The sequence below is a fragment of the Hevea brasiliensis genome, chromosome 9 (genome assembly GCF_030052815.1).
Source record: "Hevea brasiliensis isolate MT/VB/25A 57/8 chromosome 9, ASM3005281v1, whole genome shotgun sequence".
Lineage (NCBI taxonomy): Eukaryota > Viridiplantae > Streptophyta > Magnoliopsida > Malpighiales > Euphorbiaceae > Hevea > Hevea brasiliensis.
The window spans coordinates 7,205,101-7,231,822 of NC_079501.1; the positions used below are offsets into that span (position 1 = coordinate 7,205,101).

General features: G+C 30.7%; 1 protein-coding gene and 1 long non-coding RNA gene across 4 annotated transcripts; one reads left to right on the plus strand and one right to left on the minus strand.

Annotated features, from left to right (window-relative positions):
• Positions 1–1,695: 1,695 nt before the first annotated feature.
• Positions 1,696–11,233, minus strand: LOC131183011 (uncharacterized). 3 transcript variants are annotated; one of them, XR_009151136.1, is made up of 5 exons: positions 10,509–11,233; positions 8,784–8,990; positions 7,889–7,934; positions 7,543–7,647; positions 1,696–2,704 (listed from the first exon to the last, which is right to left on the minus strand). It is a non-coding gene; the product is annotated as an uncharacterized LOC131183011 (long non-coding RNA). The 3 variants fall into 3 exon arrangements; XR_009151135.1 differs by lacking the exon at positions 1,696–2,704 and having other exon boundaries at positions 7,350–7,647; positions 7,889–7,943; XR_009151134.1 differs by lacking the exon at positions 1,696–2,704 and having other exon boundaries at positions 7,350–7,647; positions 10,509–11,232.
• Positions 11,234–18,257: 7,024 nt separating this feature from the next.
• LOC110640723 (putative indole-3-acetic acid-amido synthetase GH3.9) lies at positions 18,258–21,199 on the plus strand. The gene is made up of 4 exons (XM_021792162.2): positions 18,258–18,612; positions 18,734–18,835; positions 19,451–20,274; positions 20,448–21,199. Exons 1-4 carry the CDS (start codon positions 18,323–18,325, stop codon positions 21,023–21,025), a joined length of 1,794 nt encoding a protein of 597 aa, XP_021647854.2. The 5' UTR covers positions 18,258–18,322; the 3' UTR covers positions 21,026–21,199.
• Positions 21,200–26,722: the final 5,523 nt, after the last annotated feature.

Below are 26,722 nucleotides of genomic sequence, written 5' to 3' on the forward strand. Positions count from 1 at the left end.
TACTTTTTTAATCTTTAATGTCATCTGTATCCACATATCATTGGCCTCCACATCTAGCTTCCATGCTTCAGACTCGAGAAGCTCATTTTTGAACTTCACTTGTTTTACTTCTTTCAACTCCCACCACTTTGTTCGAGCTACACTATTTCTTCTAACCTTACTTGAATTGTTCCTAAACTTGACATCCAAGACCACTAACCGATGTTGACTTGTTAAAGTCTCTCCTGGAATGACCTTGCAATCCTTACATAGAGCTCTATTTGTCTTCCTGGTTAAGAAGTCAAATTGACTTCTATGTTGCCCACTTTTAAAAGTCATTAAATGTGACTTTTTTTTATAAAGTATGTATTTGCTAGTATTAGGTCGTATACCATAATAAAATTCAAGATGCTTTTTCCCTCCTCATTTCGGCTCCCAAAACCAAAACCTCCATGAACATTCTCATAACCTTGCCTATCACTTCCTACATTTTCATTCAAATCTTTACCGATGAAAACATTCTCTTCCTTCGGTATGCTTTGCATTAGATCATCCATATCTTCCCAAAACCTTTGTTTACTCTCACTATCTAGTCTTATTTGTGGGGCATAAACACTAACTACATTTATTGTTTCTCCTTTTAGTACTAGCTTTACTAGTATAATTCTATCACCTACTCTTTTCATAGCTATTATAGCATCTTTTAATGTCCTGTCTATGATTATGCCCATTTCGTTCTTGTTCCTCTTCTTTCCGGTAAACCACAGTTTGTACCCTGAATTACCCACTTCCTTGCTTTTCTCTCCTACCCATTTAGTCTCCTGAATGCAAGCAATATTCATCCTTCTTCTTTCCAAGGTATTCACAAGCTCCATTAATTTTCCAGTAAGTGATCCAACATTCTAAGTACCAACCCTGATTCTCCTCCTAACCTGTTCCTTCCTAATTGATCTCCTTCTATGATATCTTCTATTGTTCTCTATATCTATCTTGTGTTATGTTCCACTATCTGTTCTACTATCTGTCCTATGAACTAACTTCTTTACCTACACCCGTCCATGATGTGGGAACCCTTGCTTATTTAACACTACACTCGGGCGCCGGCATGGCACGTCGCTTTCGGTGAACGCCCTACACCCTTACATATTTCTCACTACACCCGGGCTTCGATGTAGCTCGTCATAAGTAGAGGACGCCCCAACGTGAAGTTTGATCTGAAGACTTTACCTGTCTCACCTTCATGTGACATTTCATGCTAGACATATGACATGTCTATATTGTAAGTGAAGGATTAATTGATCTACAGGAATGAAAAAGTAATAAAAAGCTAAACCACACAGCATACATCAGATGCATATCATATAGAACAGCATGGTAAAGAAGACATGTAGGAAATGATACATATCCAATACCCAGTGGATTTCATCAAGCTTATAAATTGCCCTCCACTGGAGTGTCTCTTCTAACATTTTATGTGCCTTGTCAACATTCCAATTTTGAGCTTCCAAATATCTCCTCAGGCAGTCATCGGTACAATACTTCAAATTACGTCCAGACAAAAGTCCAAGAGCTTCCTTGAGTTCACTAACCTGCTCATAGGAAGAGTAGGGGGGAGGGCGCGCAAATAAAACAGATTCACTGCCCTTACCGAATTCTTTCTATCTTATTTTTTTCAAGTAATATTCATATTGCTCTGCTTTCAATTCCTTTAATTATATCTTGGTCAAGTGAAATTGAAACATCATATCAATGCAGATGAAATAATTAAATTGATATAAGGTTTAACTCTTCTACTTTGTTCTCAAAATATTCTGGCAAAATGATCCATGAAACTCAGTTTTTACTGTAACCATGATGCTGGATGAAGCAACAAAATCAACATTTGATCATGAGGTGTAAGCAACTTGTAATGGATAGTAAATGGGAACTGAAATAGCTATCAAATATGTTATTGGGTAAAATGTACATCGACCACAAACAATTACGGGGAAAATGAAAGATATTCAAGATGTCCATCCATATTTGTTATTACCTTCGCATTCGTTGTACAGCATCATTCTCTTGAAGATTCTGCGAGTGCTTTCCTCGAAGAAACATGTTGACAGTCAATGGAAGTCAACCTGACAATATGTAATTATCATTTAAAAAAAAATTGCTGATTTTAAGCGAAATTTTTTATTTGTTCCATTGGGCCTGCAAACTAAGATGTTAGGTTTTATCTAACAAATGATAAATCTCCTCAAATCATGCACATTGGCATTGCAAAACCAAGAGAAACAGAGAGGGAAGCAACATTTAGAAAAGAAGAATTTGCAATTACCATATCCACACCAATTGTAACCAATTATAAATTTAATTTTACATGAAAAAAGGATAAAAACTTCCTATGAAAAGATGATAAACTCCGGATTCTATTATACCATAGACAATCCAATAGGTGATAAAACTAATTAAAGTCAACCTCTTGCTCCCCTGACAGGCATTCCCCACCTACCCACCTGACACCCACACCACACAAAATCCAAAAATAAGAAGGGAAAAAAGGAAATCTAATACTAACTGACAGTGTTTTGATATATTTTATCAAGCATCATCTATCAGCAACAGGAAAATTTACATAGAAAATAAAGCTATACATGTGAATATAAAAACTCACCGATCTATTAAATGCTTTCGGAGGTTAATCTGAAATGTTTGATTTATTTTGTAACTGGTTTCCTTTTCCCTTCAAATTTAATAGTGCGAACAAAAAATTTAGAAAAGAGCAGAAAATATAGTCCCATTTTCATTCAGCTCCCATCTCAGTAACCAAAAGGTTATAAGTTGAAAGATCCATATCAATGGTTTCAGAAAAAAATTTCAAATGAATCAATCGATCAACAGAGACCCTGTAATTGGAGGATCCATCAGGAAGCACCCATTCCTCGAGCATCTTTGATAATGGCGGTAGAGATAGAAAGAGAAAGGACATGAAAAAGGCTAAAGGAAGAGATGATCATAAAAATGGGAAACAATACTTGCAGTATGGGAAGGAAGAGAGAAGCACATGTGATCTCAATTCAACTGCCACCTCCTCAAAGAACCAATACCGATTTGACAAAGGAATCAGGAGCATCAAGAAAAGAGAAGCAGCATAGATTTGGGAAGGAATCGTCTTATACAAACAGTGAAAACGGCAATTCTTGGAATTAAACGGCGTCATTTTGCTTATAGGGCATGTATGAAGGGAATGGTGAATGGGATGCCGTAATTGTCCTCTATCAAATGAAGATTTCAAAATTGCCATTCAATTGCACCATTTGAAACAACAGTGGAAATTTTCCATGGTAAATTATCTATTTTAATATACAATAAAAATTATGTTAGTCAACCATATTAAAGTGTGGAAGATATTGTCACTTAATCAAACAAAACAAATAAAATGCAGTGAATTACAAAATTTGTGGTGTGACCAAGCTCATATGCAAATTGCAAAAAAAAAAAAAAAAAAAAAAAAAGAATAGCATGGCTTTGTTTACTATAGAAGAATTAAAATAATTTAGGAAAACATATAAATAAGAAAATAAAAATGAAACAAGAAAGATGAAAACAAAATCTCAGCAAACAAGATTCTAATATAATATAAGTAAAGTAAAAATTACAAATTAAAAAAAAGGAATATCAAAATGTAAATTGAAAAAAAAAAGTAATTTCAGTAATATTTATAATTAATTTGTTGGATAATCAAAATAATTTAAATAAAAAAAATTACAAAAGGAAGAAGAGAAGCGAAAATCAAAATTGAAAAAGGCGTTGATGTTCAAGGTCCAAATTTCTTACATTCACTCCCTTCTATGTTTTTTATTCGATTAAATGACAAAATATCTACACTTCCTCGTTAGTAAACCATTTAAAGTGTAGATAATATTGTCTTTTAATCAATTAAAACAAATAAAATGGAACATATTACGAAATTTGGAATGCGACCAACCCAAATGTAAATTGCTAAAAACCAATTAGCATGCCTTTGTCCATTATAGAATAATTAAAATAATTTAGAAAAACATAAAAATAAGAAAATGCAAGTAGAAAAAGGAAAACACAATCTCAGCAAATAGGAATATCAAAAAGAACTACAAAAAAAATTCCTGAAAAATTAATATAATATAAAATAAAATAAAAAATGGGAACAACAAAATGCTAATCGAAAAAAGAAACTAATTTCAGTAATATTTATAATTAATTTATTGGAGAATCAAAATAATTTAAATAAAATAAAAATTACAAAAGGAAGAAGAGAAACAAAAATCAAAAATTAAAAAAGGTATGGTTCCCTTCCAAATTTCATAAATTCACTCAGCTCTATGTTTTTGTTTATTTAAATGACAAAATCTCTACACTACACCTTCTCGTTAGTAAACCATTTAAAGTGCGGATAATATTGTCATTTAATCAATTAAAACAAATAAAATGGGATATAATACAAAATTACGGGTATGTGAAAATTGCAAAAAAAAAAGAGACTAGTATGGCTTTGAATATTATAGAAGAATTAAAATAATTTTAAAAAATATATAAATAAGAAAATGAAAAATGAAGGCAGAAAAAAGATAATAAAAACTCAGCAAACAGAAATATAAAAAAGAATTATCAAAAAAATTATTAAAAAATTAAAATAATATAAAATAAAATAAAAATTACAGAATTAAAAAAAAAGGAATATCAAAATGTAAATTGAAAAAAGAAATTAATTTCAACAATATTTATAATAATTTGTTGGAGAAACAAAATAATTTAAATAAAATAGAAATTACAAAAGGAAAAAAGAAAAGCAACAATCAAAAATTGAAAAAGTTGTGGCTAACAGTCCAAATTTCATAAATTCATTGCACTCTATTTGATTAAATGACAAAATATCTACACTTTCTCGTTAGTAAACCATTTAAAGTGTAGATAATATTGTCATTTAATCGAATAAAATGAGATGTATTACGAAACTTGGGCTTTGACCAAACCCAAATATAAATTGCAAAAAAGGGAATAGCAATACTTTTGTTCACTCTAAAAGAATTAAAATAATTTAAAACAAATACATAGATAAAAAAAAAATAAGAAAGTAGGAAAAAAAATGAATAAAATCTCAACAAAGAGGAGTATCAAAAAAAAATTACAAAAAAGCTTTTGAAGGGTTAAAATAATTTACAATAAAAAAAATTACATGAGTACAGAATATCACAATGTAAATTGAAAAAAGAAAGTAATTTCATTAATATCTATAATGAATTTGTTGGAGAATCAAAATAATTTAAATAAAATAAAATTGACAGAAGAAGGTAGAAAAGCGAATCAAAAATGAAAACAGTGGTCTAAATTTCTTAAATTCACTTCACTCTATGTTTTTTATTTGATTAAATAACAAAATATCTACACTTTCTCGTTAGTAAACCATTTAAAATGTGGATAATATTGTCTTTTAATCAAATAAAACAAATAAAATGGAGTGTACTACAAATTTTGGGGTGTGACCAAGCCCAAATGAAAATTGCAAAAAAACGAATAGCATGGCTTTTTTCACTATAAAAGAATTAAAATAATTTATAAAAATATATAAATAAGAAAATTAATGAAAAATGGAAGTAGAAAAAAGAGAATAAAGTCTCAACAAAGAGGAATATCAAAAAAATTCAAAAAACAAAGCATGAAAAATTAATATAATATAAAATAAAAATTACAGAATAAAAAAAAAGAATATGAAAATGTAAATCGAAAAAAGAAACTAATTTCAGTAATATTTATAATAAATTTGTTTGAGAATCAAAATAATTTAAATAAAATAAAAATTAAAAAAGGAAGAACACCATTCCACATCTTTTGTTAAATTAAATGACAAAATATCTACACTTTCTCGTTATTCAACCATTTAAAGTGTGGATAATATTGTCATTTAATTAATTAAAACAAATAAAAGGGAGTGTATCACGAAGCTAGGGTGTGACCAAACCCAAATGGAAATCGCAAAAAAAAAAAAAAAAAAAAAGAATGGCAATGAAAAATAATTTAGAAAAATATATAAATAAGAAGAATTAAAATGAAAATAATTTAGAAAAATATATACATAAGAAAATGAAAATGAAAGTAGAGAAAAGATAATAAAATCTCAGCAAATAGGAATATAAAAAAGAATTCAATGAAAATTCCTGAAAAATCAATATAATATAAAATAAAAATAAAAATTACAGAATTAAAAAAAGGAATATCAAAATGTAAATAAAAAAAGAAACTAATTTCAGTAATATTTGTAATTAATTTGTTGACGAATCAAAATAATTAAATAAAGTAAAAATTACAAAAGGAATAAGAGAAGCAAAAAATCAAAAATTGGAAAAAAGCATGGTTCACAGTCCAAATTTCATAAATTCACACCTATATGTTTTTTGCTTGATTAAATGATAAAATATCTGTACTTTCTCATTAGTAAACCATTTAAAGTGTGGATAATATTGTCATTTAATCAATTAAAACAAATAAAATGGGGTGTACTACGAAATTAGGGGTGTGACTAAACCCAAATGGAAATTGTAAAAAACGAATAGCATGCTTTTTCACAACAGAAGAATTAAAATTTAGAAAAATATATTAATAAGAAAATGAAAGTAGAAAAAAGAGAATAAAATCTCAGCAAACAGGAATATCAAAAAGAATTACAAAAAAAAAATGAAAATTAATAAAATAAAAATTACATAATTAAAATAAAGGAATATCAAAATGCAAATTGAAAAAAGAAAGTAGTTTTAATAATATTTATAATTAATTTGTTGGAAAATCAAAATAATTTAAATAAAATAAAAATTACAAAAGCAAAAAGAGAAGCGAAAATAAAAAATTGAAAAAAGTGTGGTTCACAGTCCAAATTTCATAAATTCACACCACTCTATATTTTTTGTTGGATTATATGATAAAATATCTATAATTTAAAATAAAAACTGAATAACATTGTCATTTAATCAATTAAAACAAATAAAATGGGATGCATTATGAAATTTGGGGTGTGCCAAACCCATATGAAAATTGCAAAAAAGGAATAGCTTATCTTCGTTCACTCTAAAAGAATTAAAATAATTTAAAACAAATACATAAATAAAAATATGAAAATGAAACTATAAAAAAAAATAAAATTTCAGCAAAGAGGAATATAAAAAAAAAAATTAAAAAATCTTGAAGAATGAAAATTATTTTAAAAAATAAATATTACAAAGTAAAAAAAAATATAAAATGTAAATTGAAAAAAAAAAGTAATATTTTAATGAAAAAAAAATTGAATATCACTTGACTTTAACATAGTAAATGTAGAAAATAAAATAAAAATTCAAAAAAAAATTGAAGAACTAAAATAATTGAAAATAAGATAAAAATAAAAAGCAAAGAATAAAATAATCATAATCTTTCGTGATGTTTTGGCATGCAGCCAAAATTCAAGATACAAGTAGAAGGTTAATGGCTACCCAAATTCATGAAGCCACAACATGTAAAAAGCAACGACACACTCCCAGGATAATGAAAATATGTTGTCCAGAAGCTGCATACCTCATAGCCACAAGAATTAGAACATCATGTAGGGAAAAGTGATATACCTACGCCTAACCTCAAAACTTTGAACAAAACCAAAAGGAAGTAGCGAACCTCCCTATCCTGCACATGGCGAGTAGAACTTGATAAATTTGAATAGGAAATCATATGCACTCGAAAGAAGTTGAAGAACATATGGCCAAAAAGTTTGAGGTAAATAAATACAACAGCTCAGTCAGTCATCAAAATGATTGAGAAAGCCAAGTAGTTTTTCTAGGTGATCTGATAGGAAAGCAACAATTAAGAACAGTGCTCAAAGAAACTGTCTCTAGGATCAATCATCCCATGAAGAATCAAGTATTACCTTATAATCTAGGCTCAAGGAAATGTCTCTGGTTCAGCTATTCAAACTGTAGAAACTTCAGATATGCTAGTAACAGATCCTCAGTTTGCATTCTCACACATGCGTCAACTTGGAAGAAGAATATTTGGCAGCTTTAAGGAGCCACAATTTCAACTATATAAACATTATTGTTCATATAGTATTGTCAACATTTCACTCTCTTATTTTATTTGAAAGACACCATTCCGTTAGCCCTTGTTGATTTTAGTTTTAGCAAGCACATCTCACACATAAAGCCAACAACAAAAGGTAAGAAAAATTTTTATAAAGAAGAGCCCCCAAGGCCATGATTATATTGCATATATGCAAAATTCGGATTAAAAAAAAAAAAGCAACAAGTAATATGAGACTGCTACATGGTCTGCAACAGCACATAAGATTGAGAAAATACACACAAGATGACAACAAAAAACAATGTTGATGACACATGCCAAAGCAACACAGAAAATACCAAAGAACACATCAAACAGAGTTCGCAAATAAAAAATTGCATTGCAACAGGCGATATTCTATTGCTAGCAAACACTTCAACCTCAAACCAAGTAGAACTTGGCCACTGACAAAGAAGAATGCTTATTACCTCAAATTCTACAGCAAGGTATCACCATTACCACAAACCTTAAAATGAGAGGCGAAAAGGAAAATGCAAAACTTAAGGGAAAATCATAAATTAAGAACATGAAAATAAATCTACAAACGTCAGCATATAACCAGCAAAAAAGAAAAGGACAGATAGGCTCATCAGACAAAAAAGTATTTTCATCAAAAGAAAAGCAAAACTAAAGGAAAAATCATGCAAATAATTCTGGAAACATCAGCATATAACCAACAAACAAAAAAGGACGAACAACCTCACCTAAACAAAAAAGTATTTCCATCATTTTAGTACAAGTGATAATAAATGGATGGCTATCAATAATAGACATAGTGCTGTTGGGCCAAACTAGGACGTCCAACAGAGGCAGCAAATTGAGCACAGACCAGTACACAACCCAGGGCCAGAGTCAGTCACGTTTTTTTGAGAATTTCCGCCTCCCAGCAGTCCTAGATCAACTTGGACTACCTGTTCAACCAGCAAGCAGCAGCAATATTTGTTTTAGAATTAATTTTACGTGTTTTCCTATTTAAATTAGGACTTGATTTTATTTTCCTATTTCAATTAGGAGTAGAGATTAGTTTTCTCTTTTATCCAGGATTAAGTTTTCCTATTAAGTTTATATCTTCCTATTGTATTTAGGATTAGTTAAACTTCCTAATTAATATTTTTATATTCCTATTAAGTTTAAGAGATTAGATTCTCTATAAATAGATGTGGCAAGCCTGACTGTCTAGCTACAAAATATCTTTTCTACATTCACATTCAAGCATACTGCAATAATCATTTATCTTGTATGTAGTAAAATACTGATCAGAGTTCAATTACCATATTCAGTCCATGGAATGAGGAATCCTGAGCAATAAGCCTTATCAAATGAACTCAAGGGGAAAGGAAGGCATTGTGAGAATGGTCGTTTTTCTAAAAAAATAAGCAGAAGAATTTTGAAAATAAAAATACAGGAACCGGATTGTGGAACACCAGGCAGTTTTCAAAAGGACATTATCTTCCAATCTCAAAATTGTCACTCAATGAAACAATATGCAATTTTAGAAAAATAAAAATGATACCTTCTGAAAATCCTTAAAATTATCGCTTTTAGGGGAATAAGAAGAAGAATTTTAGGGGGAAAAAAAGTGACTAGATTGTGAAGGACCAGGCAGTTTTCAGAAAATTTTTTTCCCATGCATCAGTAGAGCAAGTTTTCAACTTCAAAAGAAGACTTAATAGAGGCCAATTGTTTGCTTGCACAACATCAGGACCTTTGTTCCTGAAAGATGAGAAAAAAAAAAAATGAAACCTTCTGAAAACCTTGAGAATGATAATTTTTCTAAAAAAACAAGAAGAATTTTGAAAACACAAAACATACAGGAATTGGATTGTGAAACATCAGATTTCAGAATGACGTTATCTTCCAAGAACAAGATAGGCGTTCCATAAGACCATATGCAATCTTTAAAAAAATAAAAACAAAAATTAAAGTCATGAAAATTATCACTTTGCTGAAGAAATAAAAAGAAGAATTTTGGAAAAAAAAAAAGGAAACTAGATTTTTTTTTATCAGAATACAGAAACTAGATTGTTAAACAGCTAGTTTGAAGAATGACATTCTCTTCCAAACTCAAGATTGGCACTCAACGAAAACATATGCAATCTACAAAACGATAAAACTGAAACCTTAAAGAAATTTTGGAGGGAAAAGAAACACAGGGCCGGGATTGTGAAATAGCAGCTAGTTTTCAGGATGACATTATCTTCCAGGCTCCGAATACCACATCATGCATGGTAACTCAGTTCAGCATTCATGCAATACTAGCGCAACATGTCAAATTAGGATCTTATTTCCTCAAAGGATTAAAAAAAATCAATTGAGACTTGAGCGTCCTAAGAGATCTCTTTTCAGAAGAATTTCGGGGGAAAAAAATCACAAATTCGACCATTATTAATGTGTGAACGTTCAAGAATCAAAAAAAGAATATCACATACCGTTGGTGATGATAGCGCTGGTTTGGGGAGGGTCTTTAAATTCCTTGGCTGCAAAATTCAAAACAGCTGTGAATGGGATCGGAGGTTGTGTACGCCTTAAAAGGCCGCTTGGGACGGGAGGTAGCGTCCCTTAGAAGGAGACCTTTCCTCCATCGCCAATTGTAGAGAATCACAATTGAAATTGATGAAGCAAACCCACCAATTCCCAACCAAAGTACCAAACCCAAAACGTGTTGGTCCAAACTCAACCAGAAATCTTGCTTTTAACTAGAATCAATAGATCTTTAAGTTGATAATCTTGAGGGATGATGTATTTTCAATCGGTGCAGTGAGAAAAATATGCGGCTAGAATCACACTCAGGGATGCACCAAGAAGAATGACTTGCAGCAGCCAGGGAAGGTCCGGCCCGGAGGGAGAAACAGAACTGAGAGGACGAGGACGACGAGGGGAGGGCAAAAATAAGAAGAAGAAGAACGAAGAAATGTGAACTGAAGACTAGAAGTGTCGTTTTGAATTGGGGGAACAGTGAACTAAAGAAGAAGCATTCTCTGTACTTTAATAGTCATCGGCCGAAGACCAAGGATGATACAAGGCGGTGAGGGAGCTTCGCCGTCTGTGCTATGCCGGGTTAAAGAGTCGGTTAATGTTTACCAATATTGATTAGGTTTCTAAATTAAGTGCTGGATTTTCATTTCGATGTGGGCTTTAGAGGTGAAACTAGGCATTAAACAAAAGGCTTATTGCGTTCAAGATAACACAGCGAATTAGATAATTAGTACAGTAATATTAAAAAAAAAAAAAAAGCCTTAACCTATTTAATAAGTCAGATCAATTTTTATTATTTTTTATTAAAATAATCGAATAAAAAATTAAAATTTATAAAAAAAAAAATTTATATATTTTAATTATGAAAAAAGAGTATAAGTGTGTTTTTTAAAAACAATAAAAATTCAATTCAATTAAATTTTATTTAATAAATTTATATATCTTAAAAAATTATTAATTTTAATTTTTTAATTTATAAATTTACTTAAAAATAAAACATAGAGATGGAAACAAATTTTTTTTTCTTTCAATTAATATTATAAAAATATTTTCATTTTCTTTAAATATCAAAAATTTAAATCCTAAGTTAATTTTAAAATATTTAATGAAAATTTTTCACTAATTAACAAAATAAATTTCGAAATACTAATTTAATGATAAAAAAAATTATCTATTTAATATAAACACCCAAAGTTACAAAGTATATTTTAAAAATTATCCCTTTTAAAAAATTTTGAATTATTTAACGAAAATTATGCTATTTAAATTTTATATTGACGCACATTAAATTATTTAAATGAAAAATTGTGCTATTTAGATTTTATATTGATGCATTGGCAATTTATATTAAGACTTTATTTTTTAATATATTGTCAGATAATAATTTATATAACAATAACAATTAATATATACTTTAAATATTGTATTTAATATTCACTTATTTATTCAATATAATGTATTTTGTTGTAAATATATATGAAATATTTTCTTTAGGTGCAGTTGGTATGGATAAACATTCAAAGGTAAAAGAAAATTTTTCAATTCTTTAATAGCAGACGTTCAAGGTAGGGTTGAATAAAAAATAATCAATACACATTTATACACATTTAAAAGTGGGGAAAAAAATCTTGATGAGATTACCAGCAAAAGCAAATGTCCATAAACAAAATTATATATATATATATATTATTAATTATGATTTTTTTTTTTACTTTAACTAGTACACTATAATTAGACCATTTTTAATATAATAATCTCATTAAAACATTTTCAGGTTATTTCTTTAATAAATAATTAAATAATTATAAAACTTTAATATACTCTTAATCAAAATTTAGTACTCTCACATATCAAATTTTATAAAGACTTTAGAAAAAAAAAAATAATAGAAGCATTAATAAAATTTAGTAGGCACATTTAAAAAATACATATTTATAAAAAAAAATTTAATAAAAACTAACAATACTTCCGTCTTGGGTAAGACTATAGGAGCTATAACTTTGCTCTTGGGTAAGACTCAATAAGCATTTTATTAGATTAAGAGTTTGAGTCATACCAATTGTCTTTTTTAATTGATGATTTATAAATTTCACTGTAATCTTTCAGCGAAGTTGGTGGTATGCTGTGATATGCTTTAACCTAAAATTGAGGAGAAAAAAAAAATACTTGGATGATCAATGCATATAACATTATCGGTAAACTTTTTAAGTAATTTTCACTAATTTTAAATAATTATATATCTATGAGATATTTATTTACTAATGTTGTCTATGTTTATTATGTTATATTTTTTTACATTTTTATTATTTTTCAACCGTACATAGTTGCTGGAAAATGTATATCTCATATTTACATATAAAATTTAAAAGGTTGAATACAATATAAAAAAAAAATTATAACACTCTGAACTTTTAAAATATCTTATGACACACCTCAACTCTTATAAGGTAGAATTAAAATATCATTGAAACTCTCAAACTAAACAACATGAATTCCAATTACGTTGACATGGCGGTTTGCTAACTAAATCATATCTTAATTCATTTTTTACATGATTTAAGCTGTGTTATAAGACGTTGTAAAAGTTTAAAGTACCACGAATTTTTTTTAATAAAATTTAGGAATTAATTTATTTTTGTGATTTACTTTGCAGATCAAAAACTCTTTTTCTTATTACATTGAATTTACTGAAAATTAAATTACCATCAGACTATTCAACATAGCAGAGAGGAAGAATTTGGATTACTTTGCAACGGATCTCTTTCTACATAGCCATGCAATCAACTATCAGGTCACTAGAGATACAGAGAGAGCATTATTCGCTTACATGACTAGCGGATGATACAGAGACGGGGTAATTTTGAGCAAATAAAATTAGATGGTTATTTAATTAAATTAAAAAATAAGAGTATATTTTGATGCACCTTAGGATTATAGTAATGTTTTGATCCCAAAACGCAAGCGGTTTTAGATGTCGGTTGCTAGGGCCAGTTTCTCTATAAATAGGGCCTTCGGCTCTCTAGTTTAGTTGCGAGAGTATTCTCTTCGGAATGTATCTGAGAGGTCTTTACCTCTTTGCAGCCGATCTCCCTCCATATTTTGAGAACGGTACAAAATTTAAATAAATAACAGAAAGAAGGACAAAAACTTTGATCGTAATCGAGAAACAGAAACATTTTGACGAATTTCAGTTTCAGTTTCCTATGTTCTTTGAAACCCTAGGATTAGGGTCTTTGTTATTTTTTATTTGTAGCAATGGATATGAGATTTCCACACTCGCCGGCGGAGGTCGCCAAAGTTCGGATGGTGCAGTTCGGCATAATTAGCCCTGACGAGATTGTAAATTCCCATTTCTCCCATTATTTCGTCTAATGTATGCGTAGCTGCTGAGAAATTTAAAAAAAAAAAAAAAAACTACAAAAGAAAATGTTCGATTCAGTTCTAGTGTCTATCTTCCAGTTCTCCTTTGCTGTTGCTGGTGCTTTTTTTTTTTTTTTTACTCCGCATTTATATACGTATAGCTAAGCGTATGTACACATATGTGTACATATACACGTATGTATGTGCATCAGTTTAATTGATTTCGGTTGATGATGTAGAAATGGAGTGCTAATGGCATTTGTTTATTTTTTAGTCTTTCAATTCGACTTTGAATATAAGCAATTAGGTTTTTATTAGGGTTTATTTATCCGTATGGAAAATTTTTTTTGCCTTGATTTTGATTGCTGTATTAAACGTCATCGTTCTGAATTTAGGCTCTGCAGAGCAATGCTATAGAAAGTAGGAAGTTAGAATCCAAAATTGCTCTAATGCTCCTCACTGTGTATCTGTTCTGTTGTCCTTGCTTTAGGCTGTTTTCTTCTATGAATTGGCCTGCAAAAGCGATGGCTTTGCAGAAAGCTCATGAAACAATGAATTGTTATTCTAGCAAATTTATTGCAGCTCAGCAACTCACAAACGCATTTTCAAATTGTTTGGAAGTATCAGTTGTCCATAGTCATAATATTAGGCATTTGGAAGAAAGAAGTTTATACATATACTTGATTCCCTGATTCTGTTCTTCCCTTTATGTGCCTGTGCTGTGATGTTTCTATGTTATTACATGCTGTTATTGTTTATCATTTAGATCTATCCTTATCATTAAAGAATGTTCAGTGTCTGTTTCTTATATTGCGCTTCACCCTCTTCTGTTGATTGGTCAAGTTCAATAGACTTTTGAACTAAAATTAATGACTCCCTCACGTCCTCACAAATTAGTTGATTTTGGCATAAATAGGGATCATTAACTTATAAGAACTGAACTCCAAATATCTCTATCAATTAGAGGCAACATTACGGGACATGAACATTAGCAAGACTTTTGGCAGTGCTGGCTTCAATCAGCGATTTGTAAAACAATACAAATGACTAAACTTCACATTGAAAATCTCATAATACTGAACTAAAAAATATCTTTAGTTGTGCTTATATTGCAGGCGGATGCTGATCATGCCCTTAATTGTCAATGTAAGAAGATAAATTCAAAATCACGTAGCAGCATAAATATGATTTCAATTGTAAGCATTGTCTACTATTTTATTCCAAATCTTCTGCTTTTTTTTTTTTTTTTTTAAATAATTGTGGACCATGACTTGATTATTGATGTGAGCCTTTACAGTCAGTCACTTGGCAAATTATCATGTCTGGTTGCCTCTAAGATATTATATTTTTCAACATTGCACACTTGCTCTGGGGGTTTTTGAAAACCTAAAGTGTAGGATTCGCTGTAAATGTTAATCAAACTGCAATTATTTTTGACAAACAATTATTAGGCTCTGTCTGGTTAGTTTGCTGAAGTTGCATTTTTAGCTTTTTGTTATTTTAGTTCAAAATGGCAAAAAGCAAAGAATGCAACTTTAGCAAGTTAATCAATTGAAGCCTAAATTATTTCAATCAAAATGTTACCTCTATACTAGAATTATTGGCCTCATTCAAGTCCAAACGTGGATAGTATAAGAAGACTCATAAATCATGTATTCCATTAAAACCCAAAAGAACCAGGAAAGCGAATTAAAAGCCACTGAATTTGCAGAATATATCTCACTACCCCTTTACCTGATTGAGGATGACTGTGAATGAGTGATTGCCTAAATGGCCAAATCATGCCCAGTGAGATACGCTTAGCGAGGGATAGTACATTTCAGCACATCACACTTACAAAGGAAAAGCAAGCTACTTTTTCGTGAAAGGTGGTTGTACATCTTATTTGGCACATTTTTTTCACTTCACAATGTGCAAAAGGCTGCCTCCATTATGCTGGTTGCTAGAAGAGTGCTCAACCAGCCATCCTCTATTGGAAGCATTTGCCTTTGCTCTTTTTTGTTTTAAGTGCTGGATTCCAACTAAATCTTTCTACATGGCTTACATCATATAAAAGCAGGGTCCATTTAACCAGATGAACTCATGTAAATCCCTATCCGCATAAAAGCTCTGTGGGAGCTGTTGGATGTCAGACCATAGTACTTTGTGAAAATTTTCAGTGTCCATGGCTAAGTTTTAAATGCAACCCCCTGCTTTTTTGGTTGTGATTTAATGATAAGAAAATTATGCATTGATGATAAATATACTTACAATTTCTATTGCTTTTCATTGATTCTTACTCATTGGCAGGTTCAATTAATTGTTCATGAGTCATATCAAAGGAAAGAGAAAAGTTGGACATGGGAGGCTTTGCATATCTCGTTACCATTTATTTCAATCTTGCCCTCCATTTTTCTACTTTTTTTATGACACATCTATGGGCTAGTATTAGTAGGTGATCAAATTTTAGGGGGTATACTAACTGTAGATATGAACAAATGTTTTTGCTGTACGTACGGAAATGATCATGATACGGTGAGAGAGTTGATGAGTGTTGCAACATTATTGGTATGGAGAATACTTCAATGGATAGTGGACGACATCATGATTTGAATGATGCACGCGATGTGCTCCGTCTAGTCTTGGAAAAACAAGGCTCGGTAAAGTTAACTTTCTCCTGCATTACCACTGGTTTCCCAGGTATGGAAAAATATTTCTTTTGCATTGCACTATTGTCTGGATAGAATTGCCATAGTGGAGAGGAAATAGTGTCAGTAGGGATCCACTGTGTCATTCACGCTTTTGAGAAAAAACAAAAAAAATAAGAAAAGAAAGATCATCAACAGATGCGGCGAGCATCACCCTTGTTTAGTCGTACATGTGCTGAAGCTATTGAACATGAGACTGCAGCATCATCTCCATTTGGATAAGGATATTTGCTGACATGCGGTCCCCTTGATCAAGCATCTTAAATGTGTTGAAAGGCTGAGATTGTTTCTTCTTTTTTCTCAACGAGGCAAAATAAAATTCTATCTTCAAAAATGAGGCCACAATTTCCCTAATCCAATATATTTTCACTAAAATGGTACGTAAGAATAACTTTACATTAATGGAGGCTGTTGAATGACCTTAGATACCTGCAAATTAAAATGTTGCATATGATCTTTATGCGCACTTGTTAACCACTGTAGTCCTATTAAAAGGACTGAAATTGTTTTTGGTTTGGGTGTTTTATGCATCATATTCTGATCTGTGAGAGAGAACAAACAGATTCTTTAAAGAAAGATTTGATTTGTTTAGATTTCTCATGCTTTTGTTGAGATGATATAGCAAAGATTGCTATGTGTGGACATTAAATAGAACCGAATACTGAAATCTTTGTCTCGTCGAGAATATAAAATATGAAAAATAATAAGTTGCAGTTGTCTTCGAATCAAATTTTAAAGATACACACCAATTGAATCACAATTAAATGGTAGAAAGAAGAGTCCAATTTCTGATAGATTGCCAATATCTAAGTTCATGTTTTATATTCTTGTATGTATGCATGTATGTATAACTTTTTCTGCAATTCATTTTCTTTTTTTACGAACTTGCCATTGGATTTATTTCTCTATTCACTTAGATTTGCAAGCTAAATTTCTAGTCAATAATATGTTTAAAGATCTGTCATCTAAATAAACTTTGCAACTAAACATTTTATAATTGAGAGCCAAATTGTTGTAGCACAAATGAAAATTCATTTTTAATCAATTCATTGAAATTTGGCATGCATAATCTATAGCGTTCAATGTCTTTTTCTCTATATATGATTGTGTATGTGTGTGTGAACGCATGCATGTACTTAAGCATAGCATTTCTAGATGGTGTTCATAATAGTTGTGGTAGCACTTGAAGACTTACAAGGTATGAGACATTATTGGAACTGTGTAACAAATCAAACTGATTAAACGACATTTTATCATATAGGAAATTTCACAAAGATTTATATTCTCCCGTTTCATGAATTTAATGGAACGGAAGAGAAAATTATGGCTTAGATTTTCCTCAAGATAATGAAGGAAGAGAAAGAAATAAATGGTACTTGATGCTGCATCACAAATGTGCGAAAGACTTAAGAATTTGGTGCTCGTATCAAGAGGCTGTTAAAAGGTATTTCATCTGCAATATTCTTATATACAAAGTCGCGGTCATGGTACTTCGTACGTTTAAATCATGGTTCCTAGTTTGTGTAAAGCTAATGGGGGCCACATTATAGATGGAATCTATTCCATTTTATTTTCCATAATCAGCTTGAAATGATGTTGACGAAGAAAAGAACATGTATAAGAAGCATCTACATAGCCTATCTTATTATCTATAGACTCCTTGGATAGAGGCTTTGGTTACACTAGAACTTTGCTTCACGTCCTGCAAATACCTTGATAACATGGATGGAGAGAAGTTGAACTACAAAGGTGATGATGCATTGAAGGAGATAGAGAAGCTTACAGAGAAGGCTGGTAAATTTCAGGAAAGCATATTGAAAGAGATCTTAATGCAGAATGGGCAGACTGAGTATTTGAGCAAGTATATTAAGGGATCACAAGACGTGAAAGAATTTAAGTGTCATGTCCCTGTCACTACTTACAAGGATATCTATCCTTATATCCAAAGGATTGCTAATGGAGAAGGCACCTCTCTTATTGCTGGTCATCCTATAACTGAGATGCTATGCAGGTCTCTTTCTTTCTCTCTTTCTTCCCTTATGCAAGTGTTACCACTCTTGCTTTTTTTCTATTCTTTGAATTTGGACTTTTTTTTCATTTTATATTAGTGACTGGTCTTTCTGCATTTCCAGTTCAGGGACTTCTGCTCGAGAACCTAAGTTAGTGCCATCAATAGCAGAAGATCTAGACCGCCGCACTTTTATATATAACCTCATCATGCCAATCATGAACCAGTTCGTTACATCTCCTTATATTCTATAATCACATATGGATGCAGTTATATTGGCGGTTATAATTTATATCTTTTTTTTTTTTTTTTTACAATTATTATGCCCATTGCACTAATATTTATCTTCTGGGAAAATTTATAATTCTATTTGGGAGAACCTTCCAGTCATTTATTGGTCAGAACACGGCATATGAGCTTAAGGACTTGTTAATCTGGATTAGAAAGAGGATCCAATACCATGCATTAGTGGGTAGAACTTGCTAGAATAATTCCCTTTCTTGCTTTCAAGGACCTTTTTAGTGGGGAATCCTCCAGACCATTCATGATAAGTTGAACAAAGTAATTAGCCACATTTTTGGTGCACGAGCTGGTAATATACTGATGAGTTGCATCACTTTTACTTTTGCCTATTATAGGAGTCTTACTTCTTCTAGAATGCATTGAACTTCTGGTGGCATATATAAAAAGTTGATGAGCTAGCTCTGAAGCTGGCTGGAATTATTTGGATTATAGATTTCTTTTGTCTGGGGTCCATCATTATTTTATTCTCCTTGAGAAACAATTTGTTATAGAGGTCTAAGATTCATTTGTATTGATGAACATAACAATATAATTTCAGGTATATCTCTGGTTTGGATGAAGGTAAGGCTATGTGTCTGTACTTTGTCAAGGCAGAAAAGTTGACTCCTGGTGGCTTACCAGTTCGAACAGTGCTAACAAGTTACTACAAAAGTAAGCACTTTAAGTGCCGAGCACATGATTCCTTCAATGATTTCACTAGCCCAGATCAAGCTATCTTGTGCAAAGATAGCAACCAGAGCATGTATTGCCAGTTGTTATCTGGTCTAGTTCACCGTCACCAAGTCCTAAGGATAGGAGCTGTATTTGCGTCGGCCCTGCTTCGAGCCATTTCATTCCTGGAGCACAATTGGGTTCACCTAGTCAATGATATACGCAGTGGTCAAGTAGATCCCATGATCACTGATCCTGAATGCCGTTCAAGTATGTCAATGATACTATCATCACCTAATCCTTGTCTTGCGGATGAAATTGAGGAAATTTGCAGCCGTCCATCATGGAAGGGTATATTGTATCACCTTTGGCCTAGGACAAAGTATATTGAAGCAGTTGTGACAGGATCTATGGCACAATATGTACCAGCCCTCGATTACTATAGTGAGGGGAAGTTGCCTTTGGTGTGTACCATGTATGCTTCCTCTGAGTGTTACTTTGGTGTCAACTTGGAGCCCTTGTGTGATCCTGCAGACGTGGTTTTTACTCTTATGCCTAACATGTGTTACTTTGAGTTTATACCTCTGGGGGAGAATGGGAAATGGTTAATGGATGTCGGTGAGGAAGAGGAGGTGCCCAGTGATAAGCTTGTTGATTTGGTGCATGTTAGACGTGGCTGTTATTATGAGTTAGTGGTCACTACATTTGCTGGTAAGGATGTATCCTTGAATTGGCCTTGTTTTTTAATCTTTTATGTGTGTGAGGTTTTACATTCCAATTGAAATCTTTTCCTGAAAATGTACTTCTGTCTCTTTCCTTTGGATAACTAAAATATTGCAGCTAAAACTCTTCCTAAATGCTTGTTCTTTCAATAAATAATTCAGGGCTATACCGTTACCGTATCGGTGATGTGCTTCAAGTGACTGGATTCTACAATCAAGCTCCACAATTTCGATTCATTTGCAGGAGAAACGTGGTCCTAAGCATTGACAATGACAAAACCAATGAGGAAGATCTTCACAAGAGCATCACAGCAGCAAAGAAATTACTTGAACCCTACGGTGCACTACTAGTGGAATACACTAGCTATGCAGACACATCATCTGTACCAGGGCACTATGTATTGTATTGGGAAATCCTACATCATGCATCAGTCATCAAGGACACTCCAATCCCACTTGATGCCAAGGTGCTTCAAGAATGTTGCATTGCTGTGGAAGAAGAACTCGATTATGTGTATCGGCGATGTCGTGCATATGACAAGTCTATAGGACCACTGGAGATACGTGTGGTGGAGCCTGGTACATTCGAGGCACTGATGGATTTGTTCATTGGCCAAGGGGGGTCACTCAATCAGTACAAAACGCCAAGGTGCATTAAGTCTAATGCTGCACTTGTGTTGCTTAATTCTCATGTGAAGGCATCATTCTTTAGTCCTAGAGATCCTACTTGGATCCCTTAAATTGTGCTAGTGCTAGTTACAGGACATCCATGGGTTATTGGTGCCTGGTTCATGTATGGCTATGTGAACGACTCATCATTTCTGTCTGTTAAGAAAAGCTAGAATCTTTGAATATTACTGTGGTTGTCCGCTATGGTGTAACCTTAGCAGAATACAAGAACTATTAAAATGGAACTTAACTGAGTTAAAGACTCTTAAAAGGTAATGATAATCAAGGTTGAAAACAGCCAGTTGGGATTTCTTCACTATTAGATAATGCACTTAATCTTGTGCCAGTGTTGCATGGAGATATCAAGTGAGTATTGTAGCGTAGTAGACAAAATCAAAGAATCTGAAATGGTCGCATATTTTGGTCACCATAGACTCTCATTTCGATTTCTCATCCCAGTAGGCAGTAGCTAGGATTCGTATTTGGTTGTCACCTCGTCAACACAGGGAAGAAACCATATGGATTAAATGCCTTTGGATTTTATTTGCTTCTTTCCTCTCTATATATTGCCATTGGGTGTAATACTTTGGATTTTGTATCTAATTTATTTTAGGTTATCAATCAGATTAAGTAAAGATGCAAAACGTCTGGATTCTTTTATGTACTTTGAAAAGAAAAAAAGGGTAGACCAATACTCCATCTCCTAATTGCCACCTTTAGCTTTTATGATTTAACGATATTTAATGGGCAGACTTTTGTTTGGGACAATCCAATCAAGAAAGAAATGGACTGTTGTTTGGATAGACATTTTCCTTGGTATCCACGGGCTTTCTTCAACTGTCCCCACCCATTCTCCAAATTCAACCCAAAAGATGCGCTCCTCACTCCACTCTCCACACCATGTTCAATCGTGCCCAACATGCGCATGCATTTTCCGCACATTTCTTTTTCAATGTGTTTTTTTTCTTCCCCTTAAAGTTCTTTACACATATTTATTTGTATTCATAACTTTGTATCTATGGAAGTTCATAATTTGCATATGAAGATCCGTTTGTTTTATTTTTAAATGTTTAGGAATGTTCAAGAAATTTGATTAAAAGAAAAATAATCTCAAAATAGGAGAAAATGACTTCCTATTTTTAAAATCAGAAGTCATTTTCTTAACTTTACTTTTCTAACTTTTATAATATATGACTTAGTATATTTTGTAAATAATGACATAAAATACTAGACATTTACTAAATAATAAAAAATATTTTATTAGAAAATAATTTTTATTAAAAATATTTTTTATATATAAATTATTTTTTACAAAATAAATGGAACTAAAATGTAAAAATAAAATCTAAAATATCTAAGATATAAAAATAGGGAGAGGGCAAAAGATTCTCCAAAGACATGGGGCCTAATATATGATAAAAATATGATGGATTTTTTTTTATATATCTTAATACTACCTCAGTTCATTTTTATGTGTTGTTTAAGATTTTTACACGATAATTAAAAAATAATTAAATTATAATAAAATTATCTATGATTTAACTAAATTACTCTTTTTCTCACTTAATTAAGAGAATAAAATGGAGGTGATATTTTTAAAAAGTAACAAGTAAAAATAAACAGAGAGATAGTATGTCATTATCATATGTCCCCAAATTGGCTCCTTTCTTTGCTCCCAACCACATAGAGTGGTAATACGAATTCAAGCATTATCGTGGGAAACAAAAAGGAGAAAGGGAAAGCGACTTTGTAACTACTCAAGTAAATACGTCTTCTAATCACTACTTATATATCAGTCATCCTATTGTTTCATTTTTATCATCATTCTTCACTCATTCATCTTTGTCTTCTCTATTCCCTCGAATAAGCTAGTTAATTAACAAATGATTGATTTACTTATTTTTAATTAATTACTTTAGAATTTCATGATCTAATATATATACATTGAAATTTCAGTTCATAATATTCTCATAATTAATTCTAAAAATAATTTAATTATTGTATCATTAAATCAAAATTTATTATAAGATAAATATACTTAATTGAAGTGTTTGGGGATTGCTTAAAATTTAAAAGATAGTATTAGATTAATAAGTTGAATGGAAAATGAAATTACTTGTCTTAAATTAAATGATGTGTTACATAGAAAGAAGGCATTGATGATGGACCATTAATTACAATTGTTTTATTATACAAATGCATTGTATATACCAATTGATCATCATCATCTTCTTCTTCATAGCCTTAAAATCATCACAAAGGCAAAAAAAGAAAGTAATGATAGTGTGAATGAAACTGGAAAAAATGACTAAAGGAGGCCTCTACTTATGTATAGGAGGTTTTTTCTGGGGCCCCATGGATTCAATTTTCAAAGGTTGGAAGAGATTATCAACAATAAAATCATACAAAATTAGTCATTGTGCATCATAAAAGTAAAAGTGAAAGTGAAAATGGCAGATAATAACACAGTGTGGAGTTTTAAGGATATGGTTGCTTACCCTTTTTTACCTTTTTAGGATTTGGTGTAATCTTAAAACAGCAGGAATATGTAAATAAGTTGTATGGTTAGTTTATTTATTAGGAATAATTAGGAAAACATACGACAATAATAGTATCATACATGTTGTTCTTGTGGCTTTTGATATTATTATTATGCACATCTAAAATTTTCTGATGATATTATTATTATGGGATTTAACATGTAACGTAGCATATGGATTTAGTGTTTATTTTGTATTAAAATTGGAGGGCTAGAATTGCTCTTATGAAAAAAGAAAACATCTATTTTACATATGTTGAAAAAATTTGTTTGGAAAAATTTGTTTTATCATTTTAGTATTTTTCTTATTAAAATTTATTAAATTTAATTTTAAATTATTCTTTAATACTCTCTAATTACTATATTTAAAAATTTTTTTTTTTTCAATAGCAGCTACAAACAAACCCTTATTCTTTTCATTTGATGTTAATGCCATGTAATTTTATTAAGGATATCTAGAGATTTTAATTTTGTAGGGTAATCGTCTAGCTCTGACTTAATTTAGTAGTTGAAGGTATTATTCGTTTAGCAAAACCTTAAAATCTCTAGTGGAGTGCTTGCTTAGAGGAGGGAATTAATTTTGCACCCGCTGACGATTATACTGGTTTTTCGATTCTCAACACTCAGCTGCAGAGGCACAATCAAATCAAGCCTTCGTCTTTGTTTCCACACATGGCATTGGCCAGCCGGTTCTTCAAATCTGAGAGCCGCTCTGTAAACCCATATATATGGTATATCCTCTCGTATTTTCTCTGGTACAGTACTATAATGCTCATATGACAGCATCTTGCCCTGCCTCCACGCCTAGGAGGGAGGCCACCAGCCAATTAACCAAGGACACCACCAAAAATTATCAATACATAAAAGAAATACTTCTAATAAATTTGGGTTTAATCGTTTCTTTAGAGCTTTGAGTAGTCTGATTAAATGAAGAACTATATTCAGTCCACTTTTTAGATTTAAAATATAAAATATATAATGACATTTATTTAGTTTATACGTAAATTTTACATAATTGTATTTTTTTTTTACTTATAACAGATTTATTTACATGATTTTTTAAAATATATAAATATGTGATCCACTTTTCAAGATTTCTGAAAAGATTCGTATTTTTACGAGTGTAAAAATATTTAGTATTCTGAATCCACCTATTAATTTCCTGCTGATGATCAAACATTGGAGCGAAATTCTGGAAACTCCTTAAAGGTCTTTGGAATCCACCTGTGGCTTTCCCTGAAATATAGCCAATGTATTAATATATGACAATTTACTAAATTAATAAATTATTTATTTATTTTTAACTATCACAATGAAAAAATATATTATATATTGAACTCAAGAAATGCAAGAAAACATAAATGACAGGGAAAGGAAATTATGATGATTCAATACTATAATTGTAATGTTCAATCCTGTAAAATGACAATTCATCTGCACTTATAAACATAAAAAAACAATATTTTTTTTTTATCTGGAAAAAACAATATATCATACATTAGATTATAGCCTAATGATATATATGGATCTCTCATTTTAAGTAAAGATATGTATATGTTATTCCTCGTAACAACTCGAGAGAGGGAATGAATTGAATGTTAATTAAAAAAATTTGAAGGGTATGTGGAAAACTTCAAGTGAAATACACAAAGAAAATGAAGGAAATAAAGAACACAAGGATTTGGCTATCCCAAGTCTACGTCCTCTCGTCAAGGCTCTTCTTAATAGTTAACTCCACTAAAATTTTTATTTGAATAAAGAATAAACCCTTTACAATCACCACAAGAGCAAACCCTTACTCTTTTATAAATTTCTTTACACTCAAGAGTAATTTAATGCTCTATTATACTCAAGTTACAATAAATGTTTACAACAACTTTGAATAAACTCTCAGAACAAAGAAATTACAGCTCAAATTATCAAACTCTCAATAATCAATTTTGATAGCTCAAGTTCTAGAAAGAGAGAAGAAGAAAATCTTTTGGACATAATAAATTATTAAATAAATAGTTGTTATTACTTTTCTCTAGTCATAAATAGTCTCTATTTATAGTTTTGGCAAAAAAAATGATCATTAGAGATGCATTAAATGCAAATATAGCTGTTCAACCACTCAAAACCTTGTTATATCGAGTTGTAGAAATTCAGGTTAGAGCATCAAAAAACATCATTTAAAAGTAAATTTTAGCTGCCGATGGTTTTTGAGTTTTTAAAGTCTAAATATTTTTTTTTGTCTAGAGAGCACTTTGGCAGCCAAAGTGCTCTTTGAACAAAAGGGCATAAAAGAATACTTAAGTTTTAAAAATTCATAACTTTTTTTACTCAAACTCGGATTTCGATCCGTTTAAACCATTGGAAAACTAATTTGATAAACTTTTCAATGAAAATACCTTTAAAAAAAATTTACATTTCTCAAAAATGAAAATTTCATTTTAATCTCTCTTGATTAAAAAAAAGTTAAAAATAGAGACACTAAAAAATTTAGAGAAATATAGATTTCAGCGATCATTACAACTAATTGAAATTCACAAGATAAAAGAAAATTTTATATTATAGTGTCTCTTTGATTTTTACTGTAATTTCTTACTCTCTTTCAATCTTGATTTAAGGTAATTTCTTAATTTTAAATTTGTGACATATAATTTTAACACAAATACTTTCAATGTAGATTAATGGTATACTAATTATTTATTATCATTAAAACATAAATTAAGACCTTCAGATCCAAACAATATATATATATATATATATATATATATATATATATATATATATATATATATATATATAATTAAGATTGGGACATGTGACCTAAGCTAAAATTTGAAAATCTTAATTTCATATATATGAGCCTAACTTGAGTTTGATCCGCTCTTGGTGTAATAGATTATCATAAGTAATAGATAAAAATTAATTATTGAATTATAACTTTAATTTATTAAAATAGTCATTGATGTATAGATAAGGGAGATTTTGAGTTTAAATTTTTTTATTATAAGTTTATTAAATAAAAATATAAGTATAATTTTTTTTTTTTAATATTCAACCAATACTAATGCTTGGAAAAAGTAAATGGATTGACGTTATGAGGAGAGGGGCTAACGAGCACACTTGAGATTTGCCATTTGTAATTATTATTACTATTATTATTGAAAAAAGGAGGGTCATAAAAATGGTCCTTTATGAAATAAGGAGTGTCATGGACCCACATAATTATTAGTTACAGCGT